The 26,577-nt window shown below is 40.5% G+C and overlaps 2 protein-coding genes across 2 annotated transcripts in view; both read right to left on the bottom strand.

Annotated features, from left to right (window-relative positions):
- Positions 1-4,484: 4,484 nt before the first annotated feature.
- The window catches only part of si:dkey-1j5.4 (leucine-rich repeat-containing protein 15), a 32,071-nt gene continuing 9,978 nt past the window's right edge, over positions 4,485-26,577 (bottom strand). Inside the window, exons 2-7 of the mRNA XM_034900461.1 lie at positions 9,368-9,556; positions 8,261-8,445; positions 7,913-8,169; positions 5,846-5,966; positions 5,421-5,556; positions 4,485-5,289 (exon numbers count right to left, since the gene is read on the bottom strand). Coding sequence (XP_034756352.1) covers positions 5,099-5,289; positions 5,421-5,556; positions 5,846-5,966; positions 7,913-8,169; positions 8,261-8,445; positions 9,368-9,551 — 1,074 coding nt within the window. The 5' untranslated portion in view covers positions 9,552-9,556 and the 3' untranslated portion in view covers positions 4,485-5,098. The remainder of the gene's footprint in view (positions 5,290-5,420; positions 5,557-5,845; positions 5,967-7,912; positions 8,170-8,260; positions 8,446-9,367; positions 9,557-26,577) is intronic.
- On the bottom strand, positions 18,932-20,131 carry zgc:194221 (uncharacterized protein LOC100191015 homolog). The gene has a single exon (XM_034900785.1). The coding sequence runs from the start codon at positions 20,129-20,131 to the stop codon at positions 18,932-18,934; it is 1,200 nt and encodes a 399-aa protein (XP_034756676.1).

Below are 26,577 nucleotides of genomic sequence, written 5' to 3' on the forward strand. Positions count from 1 at the left end.
CAGTTCTGAAGGCAAAAGGGGGTCCAACCCGTTACTAGCATGGGGTACCTAATAAAGTGGCCGGTGAGTGTATATGACTGTAAGTGGAGGGTGTTTGAGGAGTGGTGTCTCAGGGAGGGACATGTCTCTTTTCAGTGCCCTGTTGGCGCAGTTTTGTCATTCTTGCAGGACTTGATTGACAAACATAAAGCCCTCCCCACCATAAAAGTGTACCTGGCTGCCATTGCAGTTTGTCATGTGGGGTTTGATGGTAAAACAGCTATACAACATCCTTTGGTTTGCCGTTTTATGAAAGGAGCACAACGGCTGCTCGCTGTTTCCAAGCCGTTGGCTCCCCCATGGGACCTGGCAGGGGTGTTGGATGGGCTTGCTAGCCCCCCTTTTGAACCACTGGGGGAGGTCAACCTGAAGCATCCGTCTTTGAGGACAGTGCTGCTGCTGGCCTTGGCGTCTGCAAAACGGGTTGGCGACATTCATGCGCTCTCTATGCTTCCATCATTCACTCAGTTTGCCCCGGGGCGTGTCAGGGTTTTATTGAAACCTGATCCTGTCTTTGTGCCCGAGGTGGTTGCCTCTTGCTCTCCCATTGACCTTTTGGCGCTCTGTTCCCCGCCTATTTCTTCCTCAGAGGAACGGCGGTTGCACGCGCTGTGTCCAGTTTGGGCTCTGCACATTTACATGGACAGGACTGCGGGTTTTCGACGGAGTGACCAGCTATTTGTGTCCTGGGCTAGCCCCCACAGGGGCAAGCCTGTGACAAAGCAATGGCTGTCTCATTGGGTTGTGGAATCCATTGCTCTGGCTTACACGTTTCAGGGTTTGCTAACCCTAACCCCCCAAGCATTGGAGGCAAATCCAAAGCCTCGCTAAAACTTTCTGGAGACGCTGGAAGCAAGAATACTTGGAGACGCTCCAGCCCCGCAAAAGGTTGGAGATGTGGTACTCCTTAAAGACAATCAACTTAAAAGAAATGAGTGGCCCACTGGTGTTATTGTGGAAGCCATCCCCAGCAATGATGGTAGAATTTGGAAAGTCAATGAGAAGATCAGGAGACAGGGTACTCCCAAGGTGTATTCAAGACCTGTTTCAGATGTCGTACTGCTCCTCAGTAAAGGGACATAGTGGTATTATTTAATGCCAGGCGTGGAGTGTTAGGCCTCCACTTTGTGTTCTAATAGTGTAGAGTTGTATTGTTGTCATGTTTGAGTCCCTCCTCTCTTGCTGATGTTTTCTTGTTTGCTTTGGACTCTGGTCTAGTGAGAGGACATGCAGCAGTTACTACTTTTTGCCTTTGGTAATTTTGAAGGTCTGAGTCTGCAAGTATTTCTATATAAAGTATATCTACTTTGATATAGTATTTGTTTAATGTTAGTTTTAGCATAACTTGCATGTTGAATTATTAGATGCTTGTGATTAACATTTCCTCACAGACGTTCATGTTACAGTTAGCTTAAATGCTTACTGGTCCTGCAAGTCTTATAATAATGACAAATTTTTGTATGGGATAGCTGTATATGTTAGACTTGAGTTGCATATTCATGTATACATGGGCAGTTTGTAATGCCGTATTGTTATGTTTTTACAGTTTTACTAAATCGGAAAGGTCTTTACTAAAGGCCTCTCTCTACTCTGGTTAGCTGGGTCTTTATTTCATGGATCTGCTATGCTCTGCTATGCATTTTTCATGTGTTTTCTATTCTTCCCCTATGGTGATTTCATGAAACTTTGAAAGGTACTCTCTGTGTACCCTCATGACAAAAACGTTATCAAAAGATTTTTGCAAAAGTTAGGGAGGGACCAACTTCCTGTACGTGGCTGTCAAAACAGTAAGTTGCATATCTTGGTCAGAGTTATTCCTGTTGTGGGTTGGGGTTTTTGTTTGGGGTTGTTTTCCTGTCTGGCGTTCCCTGTGTTTTTGTCCTGGTTTTCCCCCTAGTCTGGTGTCTTGGATTCTGTCTTATGTTTCCCTGTGTGTGTGTTTGTTATGCTTCTGCTTTATTTTGGTAGTCGGCTTCCTGTCTTGTCTTGTCTTGTCTTTTCTAACTTCACTTGGTTTGTCTGATTGTCCTGCCCCGCCCTGATATGATTCACCTGATGTGTCACCTGTTCCCCATTACCTTGTTACCTCTTGTATTTAACCTCTGTGTTCCCGTTGTCTAGTGCTGCGTCATTAGTTTTGTCCACGAGCCGGTTGTGCTACATGTGTCTACGTTCCCGGAGTTTTCCCGTTCCGTCCGTTTGTTTTTCTTCCCTGTGTGTATTCCCCTGGAACCAGCCCTGCTCTGTTTTTTGTTTTGGTTTTTTGTTGTTGTTCCTTGGATTACCTCTTTTTTGGGACTTTGCATTTCCTTTGTATTTTTCCGTGGACCGTAATAAACACGTTTTTGAGTTCTACCCGCCTGCCCTGCCTCTGCTTTTGGGTCCTCCTCCTGTCATGTCCCGTAACATATTCCGATGATCACAGAACTTGGCACCTTGTTCCTCAGAGGAGCTTGACCATCGTTGCCAAATTTTGAGTGAATCGGCCATTAGATGGCACAGTTTTAATGTTTTTTATGAATAAGCCACATTGTCATAGCTGGGAAACATAATTTGTTTAACTCCTCCTGGGCAGTGTGACCGATCAGCACCAAAATGAAAGCTGTCACTAAAACAATGCACAAGTTTTAGAGGACTAACTTCCTGTAGGTGGCTGTCAAAACAGAATTGGTTGTATCTTGGCAAAGGTAATTCCTCATGGGCCAATGAGGCTCTGTGCAAATATTTTGCCTCAATCGGCCTCTAGATATCGCTGTTTGATCTTTTTAAATGAATTAGCAAAATCCCAATATGCATTGCCTACTTTTTGTAACTCCTCCTAGAGTGTGAGTCCCATCTGCACAAAAAGGTCCATGTAGACTCTGTGCATGTAAACCCGTTGATGACTCGGAGCATTTTAAATAAATCACTCGGGCGTCCCACCAGTACCCCCAATGTGCTGGGAGGGGCAAGGACCCGTTCAACACATCTTGCAGCTTTATTATTCTTTTTCCGGCAAAATTATTGCCTTTTTCAGGGGCTTAACATTCTCAAAAACTCACCAAAATTTGCCTGGTTAAAATATATGCATTATAAGGGTTTCAGCAATAGGTGTACAAAAACGGCTTGCCAACACCCCCCACAAAATTAACAAAAATGTAGTGTGCATTGTCCAATTTAGGCAAACTTTCTCACGATTGACAAGAGTCCAGGCCTGAGGACATTTTTAGATTAAAATTAACTATTGGTCATAGCTTTTGGTCATTTCTTGTTGCTGGCAACAAGAAATCCGCCTTACATGACAAACATCATCTGATTTACATGAAACCTATGTCTGGTCTACATGTGATACTAAGGCGCCCACTATACTTTAATATGAGCCCAGGTGCTCAGGCCACGCTCCCTTCATAACATTTGAAACATTAAAGATAGAGTCTTGTGTGAGGTGTCATGGAACTCAGCAGAGCTCCTTCTTCATTGGTGATGGTTTGGCCAACCCCCCTACGCTAGCCATAACTAATCCTAACCCGTTTGATGTACACTATTGTGTGAAGTATTATTGAACTCAACAGAGAGTTCCATTTTTATGAGGTCATAAGAAACCTCCCCTTTCTCTGCTTTGCCTGCCCATGAGAAAGAGAGAGACATCATGGTTTTCAAATTAGCAAAGTGGAAGTTGGTCAAAGCCATACCGCCACCTTCCACTTTTCCAATTTCAGGACATGTACATTATCTCCAGTTATTTTCACTTTAGTTGTAGCTGGGCTCACCCTGGCAGTGAATCATGGCACTATCAAAAGGCCTTCAATTAATTAGTTTCTTTTACATCAAGTGTAAAAGATTACAGAAAACATTTCCTGGAAACTGATTTATCACATTGCATGTAATCCGTCAATTTCCACACTTGCGCAGGTTCTACATGGTAAGCAATATGAGATTATAATAATAATAATTCAAGTTTTAAATTTGAAATTAAGGGACAGCATGTGTTCTTTGCGGGTGGAACAAAGTCTAAGTCAAAGTCTTGGAGGTTTCTGTGAGCCACTATAGATGGCAAAAAGGTCCAATTGGTTCTATATGGTGCTATTTTGAGGTGTTTGCTAAAACACTAATGTGGCAAACTGAACAGTTAATTTATCACTCTGCAAATGATAACATAATCACATTTTGATCCCCTTAGCATTTACGTCTCTTTCGATCCCTCCTGTGTGCAGTGTCTTTAACTTCAACATTCAACACACAACCTGCCATCTGATAGCACACATCCACACCAACTTATAAAATTGATACAATTTATAAACGTTGGTGTTTTGTTCACATAAGTCACACAAATAATATCCTGATGTTATTGTTGTTCATGTCACATGGACAACACTTTTATAGTCAAGACAGAAAGTGAGATTTTGCTTTAATTTCTGATATTTTACACATATGAAATGATATGTGTGCCTACATACCTAAGTGTGTTTGTAAGTTCTAAGTGAATGTGAGTAAATATTGGCACGCAGTTGCGTCAATTCGTCTACAGAGTAGGCGGGTAGAGTACCAACGATAATTAGCACTTTTCCTGGCGGCTAAAGGGGGGTGTTTTTCTAGAAAACAATACTAAAAACAGAGTTTGAGTTTCTAAATATTCTATCATTATTCCAATATTGGAAAGAATAGGTGTTTTAGAAAGGTCAGGACAGGAGATAAGGTTATTGACCTCTATGTCCCCTGCTGCACGCCCAGAAGTAAAAAAAAACACCCAATGGAATCGGCTCTGGCAGTTCCAGTGTTAATGTTGAAACTGCATACAAAGCTCTTGGTTTTAAACTCAAACATTAATGGCAATCCAAAGTTTGTAACAGCTGATGTTTTATGACAGTTTTTTTTAATATGTTGCATTTAAAGTAGAGAAGATACACTAGCATACAGGGAAATCAGTTGAATGCACTACAGCTTTGAGAAATAATATAGGAAATAAGTTCACTCTACAAATACTTGCTCAGTAGGTATACAGAGTTAAAAACAAATTGGTTTAAAGGTTCATCATCTGAATCTCCATCGGCCGAGAGCCCATGCCATGGTCTTAAAAGTGTTATGGTGTTAGGCACGGCAGAGCAGCTTCAAGACTAGAGAGCCTCTGGTTCTGGAGGTGTGGAGGACTCCTGCATTTCAGGGCATCCTGAGGAGACAGGTCAGCCTTGGTCTGTCTCATCCACTGCACCGACAAGATGATGTTACAGTCACAATGCCACGGGTTGTCATGGAGGTAAAGCTTCTTCAGGTCTGACAAGGGCAAAAAAAATTATTATCACTTAAATTGAATCATCAGTAAACAATGTAATCATTTCTACCTCTACTATTATGTGTCATTCCTTTTTCCCTGTGTTAATGGGACAGGCTAGTGGTAGTCGTACCAGGCATATGAAAAAACATGTTTCCGTCCACAGTCTTTAGGCGATTTCCACTAAGAGCCAGCTGAGAAAGATTGGCCATGTTCCTAAACACATCCGTTGGCAAGTGATCCAGACCATTGTTCCTCAGGTAGAGTTCCTGTAGTGTCATTAAACGGACCAATGCACGATAAGAAACATGCAATGCGGGCTCAGTGAATATATAAACAGTGTGCAAATGGATATAAAAAGTTTTTTAAAAAAGTTTACTTGTAAATTCACCTAATATTCCTAATATACATACATTAGCTATGAATACAACCTAAATTAAAAAAACAACACACAATGCACATCAGAAATTATCCATATATGGGTATTTTTCACACTAAACTGATTCTGACTTTTCCATCAGATTTTCTCTTTGTGGATAAACCCAAGAGACTGTGTACCTGCAAGTTGCCCAGGCCATCCATAGTTGACAAGTTCAGTGTGGACAGAAGGTTGTTGTCTAGAACCAGCATTTCCAGAGATTGCAGTGGTCTGAATGCTCCAGCAGGAATTTTCTTCAGACTGGATTTGGAGAATCAGAATCCCTCAATCAACATCAATACAACTACAGTAGGCCTAAAAATGCCCAAAAAATAGTATATAAAAAAAGAAATCATTTGAAGATGTTGTACAGCAATTCCCCAGGTCACAATGTTTCAGATATTTACAACTTCATCATTTGTTTGGGGGACCCTGGTCAGGCCTCAAGAAGACCTGGGAAAGGGATCTGTATATTACACTGGATGATGAGGGTGGGACAGAATTGATAGGAATATTAAAACTATGTCACATGTACCTTATTCAGATCAAGCTCATGCATTGCTGCAATTGGAAATCCTCCAAATTGTCTGAGAAGGGTCTGGTTGCAGACCTCCTCTGTGGGATTAAAGACTTGGATTGAAAAAGACACCAAATATTTGGAAATGTAAGACAGAAGACAACAAGTTACTTCATCTGCTATGCTCCTGTGACAAGATCCAGGAATCCAGGCATTACTATTTAGTTGCATAACTATTATTTCTGAGAACTGCTTCACATCAGTGTTGACTGAACGCATAGAGTTGACCAACGTCTGGCACCTGTGAACAGGTATTCCAGCCCAAGACGATTGAACTACAATTCCTCTGCATCATTTCTGATGTCACCCCCAAGTGTTCTATGGGATTGAGGTCTGGGGATTGGGCTGGCCACTCCATAACATCAATCTTGTTCATCTGGAACCAAGACTTTGCTCATTTATTGGTGTGTTTCGAGTCATTGTCTTGTTGAAAGACTAATTTCAAAGACATTTCCTCTTCAGCATAAGGCAAGATGACCTCTTCAAGTATTTTGTTGTATTGATCCATTCGAATGGTAGTTGACCGTTTTTTTCCCACGTCATTCAGGCTTTGGATGCCATTTCAAGGCATTTACACTCATTTTGGCTGAGCAGCCTATCATTTTCTGCACTTCTTTAGGTTTTCCCCTATTAATTTTCAACCTTTTAATCAAAGTCCGCTATAACCAGCATGCACAACATTTGCTTCCTTATTTCCTTAAATATGGACCATATTTGACCCATAGAACCAATCACCTCACTAATTGAACACAACACTGCTATTATTTTGAAGATGAACTTGAACTCAATTACAGATTCAATTACAAAGAATGAGCAGCATGCATGTCATGTCGGTTGGGTCTGTTGATTTTCAATGACTCTACAACACATTGTTTTGGCATGTAGAAATATCACTTCTACCAAAAAATATGAATAATGTAGTTAGTGATGTTGGACCCCTATTATACTGAACACAAGTGTATGTCTGACTGCAAGGACCCAGATTCAATTTAGCCCAAGACTATATTTTTTCTAGAAAATGGGTCAAGCCTATGTGGGAAAGATAAGATAAGGACATACTATAAGACGCTGTGTCCAAACCAGTTCAATAAGACATATACGTGGTATTTATTTGGTTTGCGATTTTGTATTGTCTTGAATGTTATGGTTATTATTGCATCTTGTCGTCATTTTTTTTTTTGAGTTATTTTTTCTGGGTTGTTTCCTTTATTAGACAGACAAAGATATTTGTGAAAGGGGGAGTGACATGCAGCAAAGGGGCCGCAGGCCTGATTCGAACCCGGGCCCGCTGCATTGAGGAGCAAACCTCTGTATATGGGCACCGGCTCTACCCACTGAGCTATATGAGTGCCCTTTTTTTCATTTTTTTATAAGGAAGTGGTGATGACGAATTGGAGGTTTCAGGGGGGAGGGGATCTGTTCGTGTTGTGAGTTGTTTGATTTGTGTTTTGTACTAAAAAAAAACGCTATTCATCCCGTATTACAAGAATAGTCTGATTCTCACTACACATACCTACATTACTAAATCTATCTAACTATGGCATTGGTAGTAGTATGTTTGACATTTGGCGTAGTATGTTTGACATTGAGATGTTTATAGAAGCATCTACTACAGGACAAATGTGATGACCTGTTATTGTTTAAGTTGAGGAACATGAGCTGTCTGAGTCCAGTAAAGGCCTTAGGAGAGATCTTCTGGATGCGATTCTGGGAAAGGTCCAGAACTTTGAGGGCAATCAGAGGCTTAAAGGCATTAGACGGTAGCATTGTCAGCGCGTTGAGAGGGAGATCTAATTCTGACAAGTTCCTCATTCCAGCAAACATCTCCGGTTTGAGGATGCCAATCTGGTTCTGTCCCAGCATAAGGAAGCGAAGGTTCAGGAGGTCCTGAGGCATGAAAAGATATTTTTTCGTGGTCAGATTATTGCATTGTGAGTGCTGTACATGTAATGTATTGTTCTCTAAACTCCTCCCATACCTGAAATCCTCTTAGTGGAATGATGGTGATGTGGTTACCGCAGAGCTTTAGGAGCATCAGTTGCTTTGCACCAGAGAGGGCCAGGGGGTGGATGGACGTGATGGCATTTTGTTCCAGGTTAATACTCTCAATCTTTGGAATTGATTTCAGAGCATTAGCCTTCAGGTCTGTGATACAGTTCTCACCTTTAGACAGCAGTAAGAAAGTTACACTGTTTGTTTACTTGCAGTAAATGTGTCTTGAATGTCACAATAATCCTTGGGACGATTCGATTAAAGGAGAGTTTCGGTTGATTTCAACACAAAATGCTGTTGTTTGGAAATTTGGAGTGCTATCAGTAGCAAAAAGAATGAAAACAAATGGTGCAGCCTACACCGTGTTATCCCCTGCTAAAGTTAGCACCCAACAGGCATTAAAAGGGCAAGTTTTTAAACATGTTTTTAGCCTCTAAACATGTTCAAAATGTCATAACAAGTGCCTATGTGAAGTGATATCTCCCGAGGTAACAGCAAATCTGACTGCAGTAGATGTGACAGAAAGACATACAAGTTGTGTTAATTCATACCTGTGTTTGCTTACTGTTTTCCAGTGAGGTCCACACTAGTCGAACTGATACAATCCAATATTCCAACTCGGCTCTCCTGTATCCACTGTGGTGTCAGGTTACAGCCTGTTTTTACAGATTCATAACTACAGATTTTTAATTCTAAATATTAGATTTTTAGATCTAATTGGTTTTTTTTGTGTGGTAAAAATACATTTTGGAATATTGGATTACTATTTAGTTGCATAACCATTATTTCTGGATTAACACAACTTTTATAACTTTCTGTCACATCTACTGCAGTCAGTCTTCCCTCGGAAGGAATCACTTCACATGGGTAGGCACTTGTAATTACATTTTCTGAACATGTTTAGAGGCTAACAATGTTTAATAATTTGCCCTGTTTAAGCCTGATGGGTCCTAACTCTAGCAGGGGGATAACACGGTGTAGGCAGCACCGATTGTTTTCATTTTTCTTGCTACTGACAGCACTCCAAATTTACAAACAACAGAGCTACCTGTTTAAATAAAACAGAATTCTCCTTTAACCACAAGGTATTCACCTAGTTTGAGGATCCAGGTATCACGGGGCAGTTTGGAGGGAAAGGCACGAAGCCCCATCTTATGACAGTTAACCTCTGACTTTTTTGGACCAGCCTTCCTGGAGCACCTACAAACATCAGGACAACCCTCCACAGCCTGCACCATCCAAAGGAGCACCAGCATCAACCAAGTCAAGTGTTGCATCTCCCCTGCAGAGTAGAGGATGTAGAGAGACAGAGAAAGAGATTGCCTTGTCATTAAGAATGCAGTTGTGATTATACTAGGGTGGGTGTTGAGTTGTATTAGGACCCGGGTGAGCGTAAAGACCATATGTAAAGACTAGCCTCCCCACTGCAAATTATTCAAAACTTTTTGGCATAGACTGGCTACTGAGAGCATTGCTCTGTGGGCTGCTTAATCAGCTTGTTAAAACTAAAACAGCAACAGAGACAGAGGAAATCAAAAGTCACAGACTCATAGTTTTTTGCAATAAAAGCAATAATAGTTCTGTTTAGTGGTGCAACGGACCATGGTTGATCCGTACGAATCAACACTTGGAATGCACGTAAACCTTACATCAATTACAAGGTTTACCTATAGTTATAGTTTGAAATAACTGTATATGGTCACTGTTACTTAAAGTAGACTGATAAATCTCTACGGAGGGTTGCAGTGAAAATATACAGGCAAAGCAATATTCTGTTCACGTGAACGGAGCATGTTTAAATTCTGTGCTATTATGGCACCGATGCCTGATTGACCGATAACGCCTATCTACCAGATGAAATAGCAACGTGGATTTTGTTGCCGCTTGCTGCGCGGCCTTCTTAGATAGCATGCTGACAGCTTGACGGTGCAAAAGTATAACTGAATTTCACTGTAGAGGATTCCATCACATTGTCTGCCGCTAGAGCTATGAGCTTAAAGACACAACGAGCACTATGGTCACTGTTGTAGTCAGAAAAACGACACAGATGGAACTAAATGTTGCGTTTACTAAAAAATGGTAAACCTCCTGATGCATTCGTTTTAATATTAAAATAACCTTTCCATGTCTGTTTTTGTTGTTTAGCAGCAATACATTGGTCATTTTTATTATTGCATTATGATTCAAACTCTAAGTTTAAATTTTTTACAGCAAACAAACAGGCAAAATTGTGTTGTGTTGTTGAATAAGACAATAAGGATAGAATTACGCTATAAAAAATAAATTAAATAAATACAGTTCATGACAAGAAACATTAGATCGTGCTCAACATGTTAAACAGTCTTTCCAGGAGACTACCATTGACCAATGTAGGTTGAGGTAGTCCACTAACCAGACCCCTGTGTTGAACCTAAGCCACTTCCACCCTCAACTCCATGACGGCCCCCCAAGAACATGCCACGATGATCAGAGTGTAAACACACACTTTCTAGCTACCATGTAATAAATACAATCTTAAGAACAGTCATCTGTTTGCCAATCATTATTCTTGTCTGAAACCAATTGGCTAGGGGTTTTAAAAAGTAAGTAATGATGGTCTAACCATACGTACGCACCGCCACCGACTTGAGCTGCAAAAAAGCTCTGTCCCCCACTCCATGGACCCTTGTCAAAAAGTACGGGAAAGCTTTTTGACGCTTTGGCCTGTCTGACGTGGCGGCGTTCTCTGTTCGACCGGCAGAAACTCACACAGCCACGGCCAATACACTGACACTAGAAACCTTTATAAATTACATATATAATGACAGAAGTTGTATTGTTAATTGTTTGCAGCGGAGTCTGTTAGCATTTAGCTCGTTTTGAGCCATAGCGCCGTGCAGGCAGAGCGAGCAGCCGCTTGCTCTGCCTGGGTTAAACCTAGTGGGTATGAAGGTAAATATGGTGCAAAAGTGAGAGAGCGCAGATGTGATGTGAGCACTTGTAAAATATGACATGAGGGCGCGGATGTGATGTGAGCACTTGTAAAATGTGACTTGAGAGCACAGGTGCAAAAGTGAGAGCGCGTAGATGTGATGTAAGCACTTGTAAAATATGACTTGAGAGCTTGTAAAAAATTCTGTAGTCGTAGATGCGATGTGAGCACTTGAAGAATATGATTTGAGAGCTTGTGAAAAATATCTGTACTCTTGTTTTTTTTGTGTTTTTTCACTTGAGTCACTTTTCCAGTACAACTACAACTCAGTGATTACAACCTCTTGAATCTCTCGCTGCAGTGTGCTCTCTCGCATCCCACAGCGGTGAGTCTGCGCTCTCGAGTTTTGCAACACTTCTTGCTATATATTTGGTGCAAAACTAATTTGTACCTGTGGACTTAGTCTGTGGAGCTCTGAGCCAACAGGACGTTAGCTAACTAGCTTTTTTGACTCAAGTGAAAAAAAAACAAAAAAACACATTTTTCACAAGCTCTCAAATCATATTCTACAAGTGCTCACATCGCATCTACGCGCTCTCACTTTTGCACCTGCGCTCTCAAGTCCTATTTTACAAGTGCTCACATCGCATCTGCGCTCTCAAGTCATATTTTACAAGTGCTCACATATTACAAGTGCTCACATCACATCCGCGCTCTCAAGTCATATTTTACAAATGCTCACATCACATCTGCGCTCTCTCACTTTTGCACCATATTTACCTTCATACTAGTGATCCGTGCATTCAATTGAGAGCGGGCCGTTTAGAGATGATGTTGCAGGTAACGTTAACTGGTCCCAATGTACAAACAATGTTATATTATAAAGGGTAGGTAATCCAGCAACGTTGATTATGAGCTTGTCCTCAAAATTCATGTTTTGGTAGGAACGAAACTTTACATCAAATTTACATCCGGGATCAGCCAGCGCAAAGGATGTCTATCTTCCGAGTGGTGTTAGCCACTGCTTGCTGCTGAAGTGCGTCATAGTTCATTTTCATAAAGTTGAAAAATTTCAACTTTCTGATTGACAAACACAAAACACAAAATCCACTCTAATGACCTCTGTGATATGCTCATAAATGGTTAAAAAAATCGTGATCTCAATTCACCCTGTATGCAATTTTTGGCTTTTATTTTGATAGGACAGCTCTTGCAAAGTTCAGACCTTTACCATCAGCCAATGACAAAGCGCCTTTTAGTCACATGTTTCACTCACACTGAGCAAGCGTGGCAGTTCCATAGACAGCAGGGTAGTTCGGAAAAAAACAAAATAGTTGTGATGAAAACCCAGGTACTAGTGACGAGAATCAGCCAACCACTCAGTCTCAAACCAAACTCGTTCCGAAAAAAGGCTTGCGTTCTTTGGCGTATTTTGGATTCAAGCAAGACAACGAGGGTTAGTCTGATGTGATTTGCAAGAATTTTCATCGTTCCAAGACTACAAGGTAACACCACAAATCTTTACCAGCACATCAAACGTCCCCACAAAGTGCAATATGATGAAGCCGCGCAAAGTAAGAGGTCCAAAAGTTGTCCAAAAATGCAAACATCTACTACGGGCATTTTGCACAATGCAACGCCATACCCCCATAACTCCAGTAGGAGTAAGGAAATGAAAGAAGCCATTGCTTACCATCTAGGAAAAGATATGGTTCCACCATACACCGTAGAAGGTGATGGATTTCAAAAGATCATCCAGACATTGGACGCTACTCAATACCCTCCCTCAACTGTTTTTCATACTTTGCACTGCCAGCTATGTACAAAAAACTGCGGCCTGTAGTTGAGGCTGAAGTACACCAAGCAGATTGTTTTTCAAATACATCTGGTTTATATTATTATTTTAAAAATATTATTATTAAAAATTGAACCATACATGTGCCTAACTGTCCACTTTATAGTGACTGATTTCACCATGAAGATAAAGGGCCTACAGACTGCTTATTTCCCACCACAAAGGTGAGCTCTTGGCACAAGGACTGAAGGATGCCATAGCATCTTGGAGTGTGTAAGAAGGGAAAATGGCGTGTATGACAACAGGCAATGAATGTTTTGGCCACAGGCTGCATCTGGCAATTAGTTAGTTTGTGACATCATCAAGGGGGACTTCCTTTGACTCACTGAGCTCCTCTCTCATCTATCTTTCTATCTTTCCATTTGTGTGCATCCATGTCCCAGAAATGCCTGTTACTAACCTAGCTCCGGGGAGTCATTCCCCGGAGTCCTTATGTTCTTTCCCCCCCAGCATGTTTCTTCGGATCAGGGAGGCGCCAAAATTCAGGGTAGCAGCTGTCCATGGTCCCGCTACACGTCCTGCAATGCCATGTTACATCCTGCTACGCTCTCCGGTGCCGAGCTACGTCCTGCTGTGCCTTGTAAGGCTGCACAGTGCCCTGCTATGCTATGAATTACTACAAACAAACTCTTCATTCTAATCCCAACCGGTCGTCAGACACCGCCTACCAAGAGCCTGGGTCTGACCGAGGTTTCTGCCTAAAAGGAAGTTTTTCCTCGTCCCCGTCGCACTGTTGCTTGCTCTGTAGGAAACTACTGGAACTGTTGGGTCCTTGTGGATTCTGGAGTGGGGTCTAGACCTTCTCTATCTGTAAAGTGTCTTGAGATAACTCTTGTTGTGATTTGATACTATAAATAAAATTGAATTGAATTGAATTTTATCCTGGTCTTTATTATTCAGGATACAAAAAAACGGTCTATAATAATTGAAATTCTTTTATTAGGATAACCCCTTGAGATGTACCATCTAGTTTTTGAGGGGGTCTTGAACAAGATACCACACAAAGAAATTGCACATATACAAACGAGATAAGCAAAACAAAACAGACACAAATAACAACAATAACAAAAAAAACACAACATAACATGATCATTCAAAATATAGCCGAACATTTCAGTAAAATGTCAGTGAGATTTAATGACATCCAGACTTTGACATCCAGACAACACATACGAAATCAATGTGTTTTGATATGAGTTTAATGTTCTGTCAAGTCCCAAAAATCATAGTTTGTGTTTTTGTTTTATTAAAAAGTAAATTATTAGCTGAAAGCCAGCGCTGTACATTTTTTAAATCTGACTGTAGATCTGCTTCAATCTACATACAACAATATCATCAGCATAAAGCTGAACCGAACACTTACAAATAGAGGGAAGATCATTAATAAATGTACAGAAAAGTGTTGAGTTAGTGTCAGATTTGTTTCCATTAATAACAACACATTGTTTTATATTGTTAAGATATGAGTTAAACCAGAGCAATGCAGTGCGTGAAAGGCAAATAGCATGAAGTTTATCCAGAAGAATGTAATGATTGACCAAGTCAAAAGCTTTTGTCCAATCAATGAAAATAGCACCAGTTTTTTCAGAAGTGTTTGAAGCAGTTAGAAAATTAGTTTTAGCAATGCAGTATTTGCAGAGTGATTTGAACAAAAGCCATACTGAGAATCTGACAGGATATTATTTCATTAAGATAGCATGACAGTTGATGATAAATTAATTTTCAAACAGTTTAGCAGCTTTGTGTAAAGGAGTAATGTGTGAACATTTCCAGATGCTGGGTAATTCACAGAGACATATTAAAGAGATCACATAAAGGATGCATAAGTGCACGAGCTGATCACTTAAAAAATTCTGGCTTCCATACCATCCAGCCTAGGACCATTACTCACTTTAAGATTATCAGGTGTATCAGTCCTAAAAGAAAATAGGATTTAATAGACAATGGATTGTTAGGTTGTAAATGACCACAAATAGATGATTCAGGCACTACAGAAGAGACTGATGAGTAGTGCTTATTAAAGGCTAGGAGGGCTCCTTGTCTATGTATTGTGATAAGGACATGTAATGTAATAAGGACAGACAACATGCCAGCAGTGGCGCACGTCAACCATCAAGCTGCCTGCGCTATGCCGCTGAAGAAAAGTCAGGAGCCTACTGCTGTGGGCACACAGACATCTGCTCTCACTCAGAGCGGTGTACATTCTCTCAATAGTCCAAATAGCATTTTTTGAAGGAGGTCAGACGATAGCAACCTGTTGTGCGCTCTCTCACATCTTAATGGGACTTAACCCCTGGTGCTCCGAGCTCTGAGGAAGCTTCCTTTCGAGCCTCTAGTACAAGTCTCTCCCAGGATGCTGGAGGCAGGACGGTGGCTGACTTTTGCGCAGCGGCTTCCTGGGCATCCCTGTGCCCATTCATCTGTTGTTATCTGTGTGATGTGTCAGAGTCCTCCATGACTCACTTGCGTCATAATCATTTGTGGATGGCCAATGCATCAATGCAGCATTATTCATGTTCACATAGTGATGCATTGATTATTTGATTAATTTCAAAACCTATAGTAGTATCTATTTGCAGATTATAGAATAGAGTTCTGGTATTGGTGACAGTAGATTGTGTAAGTAAATGTTAATATGGGACATGCAGATAGGTGGGCCTTGGGCTGAGCATATTCAATTCAAATAAATTTTATTTAGAGAATCAATTCATAACAAGAGTTATCTTGAGACACTTTACAGATAGAATAGGTCTAGACCACACTCCATAATTTACCAGGACCCATCAGTAGTTCCCTCCAGAGCGAGCAACAGTGTGACAGTGGCGAGGAAAAACTCCCTTTAAGGAAGAAACCTGGGACAGACCCGGAATCTTGGTAGGCGGCGTCTGACGGGCCGGTTGGGGTTGAATAAAGAGTGGCAATATCAGTCATAGCAGGGCACCGTGCGGCATTACAAGGCACAGCAGGACGTATCAGGGCACTGCAGACCGTAGCAGGATGGGACATGGCATCGCAGGACATGTAGCAGGACCATGGCGACAGCTGCAATCATGATTCTGGAGCCTCCCTGATCCAAAGAAACATGCTGGGAGAAAAAGAACATAAGGACTCCAGGGAATGACTCCCCAGAGCTACGTTAGTAACAAGCATTTCTGGGACATGGATGCACACAAATGGAAAGATAAAGGAGAGAGGAGCTCAGTGTGTCAAAGGAAGTCCCCCGGCAGTCTAAATCTATTACAGCATAACTAAGAGAGACAGTGTTTGTTATTTCAAAGGATAGGATTTTAAGAACAATATTTCCATGGATATTGTGGATATTGATGTGATTAAAGACACTGTTTTTCAGCAGTTAAAAGAGAAGTGGACTGTTGAGATTTGGAATAAACCCAAACTTAGAACTTATAGATTGATGAAAAATGAATTTGTGTAACGAACGTGGAATCAAAAGGAAGATTCATAGAACAATAAAAGGTTAGACAAAAAATGTTACTTAGCAAAACAAAGAAAAAAACACAGACTTGGAGGATCAAACAATTTCACAAAAACTAAACAAAAAACCTGGTTACATGACAATCTGGCTAGAACACTTGACGACTCTATCACATGAACCAAATAAGACAAACTGGCACAAGACAAAGAGAGACAAGGACAATAAGGTAGGGGAACCCTTTAAAACCAATCACGAGCAGGGTAGACAATTACAGTGGTGGGAAATTAATACAAAGGAAGTAAGTCAGGGTCAGAAACAAGAGGAATAGTGAATACAAAATAAACCAGTAAGCGCACAACAAGACTAGACATGAGTAACTGTGAGATCTGTTAGTTTGGTTGTTCTAACATTAAACATTTTTATTTGCCAACATTTGCGGAAAAGCACGGGCTAACCGTATGTTCACACCGCCACCGACTTGAGCGTCTAAAGATACCGGAAGTCATTCATTTTCAATGGAAGCCGGCTTCTCTCAGCTGCAAGGAGCGGCAAATCTGTCGGCGTCGCGTTTTGGGCGTTTTGAGCGTTTTGAGCGTGTTGCGCGTCAATCAGAAAGTTGAAATCTTTTAACTTTATGGTAATCAGCTATAACGCGGTTCAGCGGCAAGCAGCGGCTAACGTCAGCCGCCAATCGGAATATAGACGTCCTTCACGCTGACTGATTCCAGAGAAACATACGATACGGTGTGTCCGGTGAGTAGGCAAAATGCGTGTTAAAACTTATCATTTTAGTGATATGCACTTAATGAGTTGTGTCAAACGGGAGGTTTACGACGACAACATCTGGCCCGCCATAAAGTTACCGCCAGTTTTTTCATTCATTCTTTCAGCATTTCATGTCATCTCTATTCCACTGTTCATTTTACGTTTAAACGGTTTCAGACAGATACTCAAAAAATCAACCCCCCCTGCATAGCAGTAGCATATGATTAAACACAAGATATTATAGTGCAGTGATTGCTATGAATTTAAAATTTCCTGTGGATAAATAACGTTTATCATGCTAGTTCCTTGATTAATAGGTAACTGATATTGTCACCCTAGATGACAGTGGACAGTTATAATGCCAGACTCAAAGCATAGTATAGCAACTCTGACAAGGTTAAGCTTACAAGAAACATAGGTCTTCATGTAAAGTAGCTGCTCTGTGATGTTGAATATTCACATTGCTTATATTTTTTCTGTTGTCTGTTAACTAGCTGTTGATTGCAAAAAGAAATGGAAGAGCTTGAGGGACATGTTCAGGAAGGAAAGAAAGAAGGAAAAAGATCAAAGGAGTGGTGCGGGTGCGAGCAGTGTCCGGCCATGGCGGTACAGTGCGGTCATGGGCTTCCTCAACCCTTTTATGGAGGACCGACCAACGTCCACTGATATGGGTGGAGGGGAAGTCTTAGATGATAGTGGACACTGGCCAGAGGACAGTGATACTGCCACGACCGGGCACAGTCAGGCACAAGAGCAGACACCACAGCTTCAGGCACAAGAGCAGGCACCATAACTCAGGCATCAGACAACACACCAGTGCAGAGAGCAAGCCAGCCCACCCAGAGAAGGAAGAGGCCCCACACCTCTGACTTTAAGGAGAGACTACTCACAGCATTGGAAGCTGTTAGCAACAGACCGGTACCTGTCCCCAGCCCGTCTCCTCCTCCTCAGCATCCTCCTGAAGATAGTGATAGCTATTTTTTTGTAAAGCCTGCAGGAAGACATCAAAACACTGTCTTTGAGAACAAGGCAGAATCTCAAGTTTGAGATGCATCGCCTTGTGTGTGAGGCAAAGTGTCGTGAGGTTGACCCTTGGGCTGAGGGGGACGGGGTGCAGTTGACAACACTGTGAGGGGTGTTAGTAAGCTTGTTACCCTCGCAGTGCTGTCAGCTACCCCCTGTTCTCTCTCCCTCATATGCACGTGCACATACACAGTATCATTCACACAATACACAGAATAAAAAAAAATACAAGTTAATAATAATAATAAAAGTTAATAATAATAAAAGTGAATAAAAATAATAATAAAAGTTAATAAAAATAATAATAAAAGTTAATAATAATAAAAGTTAATAAAAATAATAATACAAGTTAATAATAAAAGTTAATAAAAATAATAATAAAAGTTAATAATAATAATAATAATAATAAAAGTTAATAATAATAATAAGCTCTGCAGTGAGGAAAGGGGTGCATCATCAAAATAAAAGTGACAATTTAAATAAAAAAGTTACGTTGTGAATTGTATTTTTTTCCAATAAATATTGTAAAATATTTTCAACATTCATGGTTGTGTGTTTATTCTTTTTAAATCCATGTTGTATAGTTTAAAATTGTATAGGTGCTTACCTATGGAAACTATACTTTTTATGTAATTGGTTGCTCTTAAAAGAGCCGTTTGAAGCACTAGGCTTATACTCTGTGTTGCCAGCTGACAGCATCCTCGGTGGAGAAATAGGAGGTATATGTCTCCCGGACACGGATGGCCTCCCGTGTGGAGTTGTTGCTGCCCACCCCAGTTACTGCCTGTAGGCCAGCAACTTCACTGTCCACAGCTGGTGGTGGTAAAGTCGCCCTGGTTGGCGTCTTGGAGGTCCTCCTCAGGAAATTATGCAGGACACAGGTAGCCTTCACACAGGCGTCCACATTTGCAGGGCTGACCCCAATGACTCCTCTGTACATACGCCATTGAGACGTGAGAATACCAAAGGTATTCTCAACAATCAGCCTAGCATGTGACAGCCTGAAGTTGAATACTCTGCGCCTGCCAGAGTGGTTGGAGCCGGGAAAAGGCCGCATAAGGTTGTGGCGCAGTGGGAAAGCCTCATCCGCAACAAAAACATGTGGCTGCGGTCCTAGATGTTCAGCTCCCGGCAGCAGAGCATCCTGGGGCAGGCCAAGCTTCCCGTCCAGCAGTGCCTGGCCGAAAGTGGAGTTTGCCAGGACACCGCCATCACTCGTCCGCCCGTAGCTGCCCACATCCACTACCCGAAAGCAGTATTGGGCATCTACCACTGCAAGAAGCACAACTGAATAAGTCCCCTTGTAATTAAAATACATGGACCCTGAATTGTCCGGAGCCTTAATTACCACATGTTTCCCATCAATGGATCCAAGGCAGTTGGGGAAAGCCCACCGCTGGTAAAACCCCTCTGCAATGCTCAGCCAATCCTCTGTGGTGGGCACTGGCATGTACTCTTTTACCATGGAGTCCCAAATGGCCCTGCAGACCTGGGGGACAATGTTGGACACAGTGCTCACTCCCATATGATAGCTGGCAGCTATAGTGCAATAGGAGTCCCCTGTGGACAAGAACCGCAGGCAAATAGCCAGACGCTCAGCAGGACATATTGCACGGCGGTAATTGGTGCTATTCATCATAATGAGCGGCCCTACTTTGGACAGCACGCTGTCAAACTGCTCCGTGTCCAGCCTGAAGTGCCGCTGGAACCTCTCGTCATCAAGCCGCAGTTGCTGCACCAGCCTGTGATATTCTCCGAATTGATAACGGTCCTGGAGGGTGTCGTGAACCCAAAATCTCAGAGTACGACGTCTTCTCCTCAAATACAATACAGCAGCAGCACCAAACACAACTACTTCGCGAGGATCCATAATTATCCAATGATACACATCGAGGACAAGCGCAAAATATTCACTAAAGCAGGAATGCAATTCAGTTGCTCACAACACAGACTTGACCAATTGCGCTGTACGAACGCCGCCACGTCACAGCGGCTAAAGCGTCACAAAGCTTCCCCTTACTTTTTGGCAAGCGTCCTTGGCGGGGCGGCCTGAGCTTTTTGCAGCTCAAGTCGGTGGCGGTGTGAACGTACAGTAAAAGGAAGACTGCTTTGTTCTACTTTGTATTGGCTTCAGTCTCTAAGAGCTGTTGCTATTGGGTTTATCCCTTCACACTAGTGATAGTCTGGGGCTAAAAAACAGCCCTGGACTTACTTACTTACTTACTACAGGACTATTAATATTGTAGCATTAAAAAGTAAAGCAGAGAGAATGCTCTCCTGGTCTTTTGAGGACGGCGTGGTGAGACTATTGGTCTCCAAAGAGAATGAGATAGTAATTTTATCAGACGGAAACTCCCTCACAAAAATAACCCTCTAAGAGGAATTTGCCTCAAAGGTTAGCAGTGGATCCAGCTACATAATGAATGGGTACGCATTGCAGGGCCAGGCGCCACCGTACTCAATAAATGTGACAAAGGAAACACAATTTTTTTTTCAGTAACCACGGCAATAGTGGAAGCTGTCAGGGCAGAAGGGCTTCTCACCATTCAAGGAGAGGTTTTTTAGGTAAGTTAATGATTTTAAAATACAACAACATTATGTTCGTTGTGGTGTTGTTAGTAAAATGTGTTATAAGTAGCCTATTTAACATTAAGACATTGTCTGTGTTTTCAGGTCTCTAAAACGGGTCCAGGTGGGGAGGGAAACTCTGCCCCTAAAGATCATCTCATTGAGCAGGTAGCTATAAACTACTGATATTGTTTGGAAAGATGCTCCAGAAAGAGAAAAAAGAGAGATGAAGACTTTATAAGGCTGGCTCTTGCTAAATAGAGAAAGAAATGAATATCAATAGCATACTTGAAAGGTGGTCCTGTAGTGCAATAAGTCATAGTTTGGAATGACCGATATCTGTGACAGTGTTTCTTAAACTCTGTCTGTTCAGGGTGGGATACCCTGTCGCAGCCTGGTCATTGAAAATCACAGAAATAATCAAATCAAAATACAAAACTTACACAGAACACTCAACTGACTGGAAATAGGATGTCTTTTGTTATTATAATCTCTTATAAATGACAACCTAGAAATGCTTTGGTAATTTTGTTTATAAAGGTAATACGGGATGTTATTTTACAGGGATACAAACAATATATATTTCTTTTTATATAGGACAAACATTGTGTTGCAGTGAACCTGTGGAGGGAGGCTGACATGTTTGCTATTGAGTTGGGTCTGCAGGTCAGGCGGATTCATGTCACTCATGTAGTTTTTTTGTCATGGATGATTTAATTGTTAATTTAAATATGCAAAATATAACAATACATGCAACAAGTATGTATGTATGAAAAAAAAAAAAATCTAAAATATTTAAAACACCCTGTATAAATATTTTTAAATAAAGTGATTGTATATGCAATCCCTTATTTTTTTATTTTTAACCTTAGATATTTAGATACGTTTGTTCGTATCAATTTATTACAGTTTTTTGCCTATCACACACGTTTTGCAGAATTTGGCTCATTATGTCAAAACTCTACATACATTGCACTTGGAGATTATCAACATCAGAGCCGTTGGGAACATATTTTGAATTAGGGGCGCTGACAAATTTTCCAGAGTGAAGTTTTTAACCAAAGTCAACCACCACACACCAAATTGTATCCATCACAATTTCTTAAACTGTATAGATTCAATTCTTTATAAATAGCCTATCAAATACAACAATTAGCCTGCTATAGGCTACTGACCCTGAAACACCAGAATATAATAGGCTGTGATCACTATTCAACCAAGTTAATTAAAGTTAATTATTTCCTTCATACCCATACTGTCAAGACAAAATATCTCTCTTTATTACACCAAAGGCACTTTGTGGTGTCAAAACAGTATTAAGGCTTGGTTAATAAAACTGAAACACAGGTACAAGCAAAACCCAAAAACAAAATCCACGAAAGAACAAACTAGGCACAGGTAACGCAGTATATAGACAGACGGCTACGACAATGGTACACGATATGCCTACTACAAGCTCAAAAACAGAGCCACAAAACAAGATTATAAAACACATTACTAAATTATTTTCAATGAAGCAAACTATCAGTCCTGACACAAACATTTAAATAGAGACATGCAGTCTTAAGTTTTTGTAGAACAGCAATAGCAAATTAAAGGCATAAAGATATTGGGCTTAATGGATCAAAAGTTCCTAACACGTGTTAAGCTGGGCCTAATAATTTCATGACAATATGGTAGGATAATTAAAAATAGGTGTGACCTGGGGAATCACGTGAGCATGCTGGAGAGCATGGATGCCTAGAATGGAGCTCCCAACAGAATAACCCAAAACCTCAAAATGTGATAGATAGAGGCTACTCTAAAATGATAAAAGTGTGATTGAGAACTTTCCTTTGACGCAACGTTACGCAGATAAATTGTAGATGGCAGCGGGACAAAGCCAACGGTCCCCTAGAACGCTGCAAAGGTACGCAGACTTACAAGACAGCAACAAACAAGAAGAAGTAACTGGTGATGAATGTAGCATTGATACAGGTGTTCTGTCTGTAATGCAAAAATCGCTCCGAGAAGCTATAGACGAGCTTGGACATGTTAGTAAGTTACTACTGGTATTGCAATTGTTGGAATTTTGTTGCTAACAGAAATAGAAAGATATTTACACTTTGGAATTGGGACTTTAACCTTATAACAGTGGAATGATGATATTTCTTTCTTTTACTATGGCTGACCCTACTGTAGTAACGTTTTTGAAATGAATGTCATAGATTAAGACTTCTTTCAGTAAAGTGAAAAAAAGGAAGATAGAAATTCTTTCTTTACAGAGGTCTAGAAGACAGCTGAAGTGTGGGTTCTTTCAAGAAAACATACACAAGTATAGAGAAGGAAAAGGTAAAAAAGAGTTGTGCACAAAGTAAAGAGGGGATGCAGTAGACCTGCAGCTCAGTGAAGATTTTGATTATTAATCACACAGTACAGTGAAATATGTTCTCATATCAGGTAACAAATTGGACTGAACCACTGGGTGCTCAAGTGGTTTCTACTGTTAGTAGGACTACACGTCATAAAGAACATTTTAGACATCAATTAGTACAAATTGTTGTTGCAACCCAAAAATAGAAAATTCAAGAAACATTATTTTTGTTATAATTCATCTAAGTTTATTGGTTGAGACGAGATTGAAACCAATCCAAGCTAATATGAGATTCCATTCTATGTATATTTGATGTGGTGCTCAAATGAGCTTTTCAGTGAAGCTTAATTGTGGACTTTGTTTGTGTTTTGAGTTTTTATATAACAAACTGTTTAAACTATTAAGTTGATGTTGAAAGAATTTGAATTTTTTGTTTTGTTGCCTTTAAGATTAAGATTAAGCTTGTAACGCAAGACAGTGTGTTAATGGCTAAAACTACTACATAATTATGAATAGGAATGCTGTAGGAGACATAACTCAACAAGAGGGATATAGTAGCATTAATCAAGTGTCCATAGCTTTAAGGATATTAAAATTACTCTGCAATTTTGTTTTAATTTGTGCAGAAACATAACCCTTATTGTAAACTGAGGCTTAAAAGAGATAAGTTCCAAAACCAGTGTTTCTTTTAAGAATTTTTGTAATACCAAGTTAAACCAGCAAGTGGGAAAGAAACGCTGTTTTATAATAATGAGTGATAAACACTACATGAGTATAGATAAAAGAAAAGAAAATGCTTTTTGGAGTTCTGTTTTGTGCCACACAGTGCCTCGTTGTGTCACTCTCAGGTCCATCTCACTCATCCAGCTGCAGGACCAGTGACAAACTGTACCAGAAGAATGACAACACAACAACCATCACAGCATCTCAGACCACAGCACAGCAAAAAACGATAAAGGTTCATGGTCTGGCTGCGATTCTTGGCCCAAAGTGACATGAAAAGTGGACCAGGGCTAAACGTTTGATAGTGATTGCAACATCTGTAAATGTGCTGTGCTGGACTGCAGATCAAGCAGTGGGGTCCACATGCCCTGGCTGGGGCCTTGCTGACGCTGAGGTGAGAGGGCTCTGGAGGGGTCAACCATGTGGCCCTGAGGGGTCCGTGTACTTAGCGGCCAACGGATTTTCGTTTTGTAATGAAAAAAAAAAAAACGAAAAACAGCCAGTTTCCCAATTACCATTTGTAAATAGGGAAACAAAAAACAAAAAACAACCCGTTTTTCGTTTTTTGTTTTGATATTAAAAAACGGAAAACGAAAAACAATCTCGTTATCCGATTTTCTTTCACGAGTTTATGGATGGAAACCGGAAAAAAAATACGGGTGTATGCGTCTCATTTCTCAATTTCACAATGTTTTTTTTCCTGACCCGGAAGTTACTCCTGCAAGCTTGGCGGTCAGCAGAGGGCGCGCTGCCGTTAGCATTGTCTGCTTTGGATGTCTTCGCAAAGAACAATGGAAAGTTATGTTCTCTTTCGAGGAGGCAAACGGGTTTAACTGAAAGATGATGACATGTCTGTGGACAAGATATGCAGGATATTTCAGGTGCTGTTATTGTTCATTAAATAACATATTACACAATATATAAGTAGCTAACATTTATTTCTGCACGTATTCAATTTCAATTCAATTTTATTCATAGTATCAAATCACAACAAGAGTTATCTCAAGACACTTTACAGATAGAGCAGGTCTAGACCACACTCCAGAATCCACAAGGACCCAACAGTTCCAGTAGTTTCCTCCAGAGCAAGCAACAGTGCGACAGTGGCGAGGACTTCTCGCATGAACATATAACGTTATTTTAAAGTTCACAGCGCCTTGGTTAGCTTGGTGGCATGTGTTTCTAGATAAGTTTAAAGTTAGAATGAGTTAATGCTATTGTTAATAATAATACTTTTCTAGCTATCTAACTTCATTTGTTTAAATATGTCATACTATGATATTTTTGATTTCAGAAATTTTATTTAAACGTTTTTATATTTGTTAAGCTAACAATGAATCTGATGGATTAGCATTTGTCTTTTTATTTGAAATGTTATTTAAGGTTATGGTATTTGTTCATCTATGCACTTAACCAGGTTGATGGCAGCAGTCTGTACATCACAGATGATGCAAACACCGCAACATTTCCAGAGCCATCTGGACGTTTTTTTTACCCACAATCTGATACATCGCGGTCATTACGAGGTCCACGGGGAACAAGATCAAAGTCCGCTTCCTGCGAGCAGAGCCATACCCACGGCTGCTGTTCCTTTTGCCTTCATGCGCCGCTCTGCCTCTGACGCTTCTGCTTCCACCGAAACACCACGACCTTCCCTTGGAACTCCACGAGCTACTGGCCTGTTCTCTGCAAGATCCTTCCAAAGGTTACTTTTTATATGTGCAACTGAATTCTGCTGCTAAAATGTCATTCTATAGCTAAAATGTTCATATATTTTTAGGCTCACAGGTGGGATTTTAAATAACCTGATTTATCCACAGGTCCATCCATGTTGCTGAAATAGTGAATGACAAGCTCAGTACTTCCAGGACAGTTGTCATTCGCTTTTTGGAAGCTGATGCAAATGTGGAACGAATAACAGCAAAGGTGAAGGATGCATTAGGCTGTGATGAGCCAATTACCCTGACAGACAGCAAAGGGAATGAAATAGTGGACTCAGAGGGCACAAGAAGTAAGTTTTATGATCAGAATGTTGCTTCTACTTTGTGTTTTCTAGTGTTGTTTTAAATGCAAAAGTGAAAATATTTTCTGACTCCTAAGGTTCCCAATACTGGAAACAGAACTCCAGAAAAATCTATGCCAACTCTGAATATGACTTTGTGGAGTTCCAGAATGGAAGAAGAGCTAAAGCAAGGTAATACAACATTTCATGTGAAGACAAATCATATATAAATGTAAAAATGTAAATATAGATTTGAGGTATGTGAGTTACATTGTGCGCCAGTGCCTTTTTTTTTCATCACATAAATAATTATTTGAAAGTAATTTACAAGAATCTGTTTTGAGTCTTGGTCATTAATTAATTAGTTAATTAATGACCTTATGATTTAATTATAAGACTATTTACTCAACAGAAATGTACATTTCACCAACTAAGAGAATGTATTTTAGGTGGACACTATTACAGAGTAAAATATTCAGAAAAATGTTTAATCATTTGTTCATAAAATTTAAACCGTTTGAATACATCTTTAATAATTTCTTTTCTGATCCTACATTTAAGTCGAAGGGCTGAAGACAGTTGCAGTGCGCACGAGGTCATTGGAAAAATTGACCAACTAAAGCAAGCTGCAGAGAGCCTCCAAGACATCACTACAACCATAAACCAGCTG

This window comes from Etheostoma cragini, chromosome 18 (assembly GCF_013103735.1).
Source record: "Etheostoma cragini isolate CJK2018 chromosome 18, CSU_Ecrag_1.0, whole genome shotgun sequence".
Lineage (NCBI taxonomy): Eukaryota > Metazoa > Chordata > Actinopteri > Perciformes > Percidae > Etheostoma > Etheostoma cragini.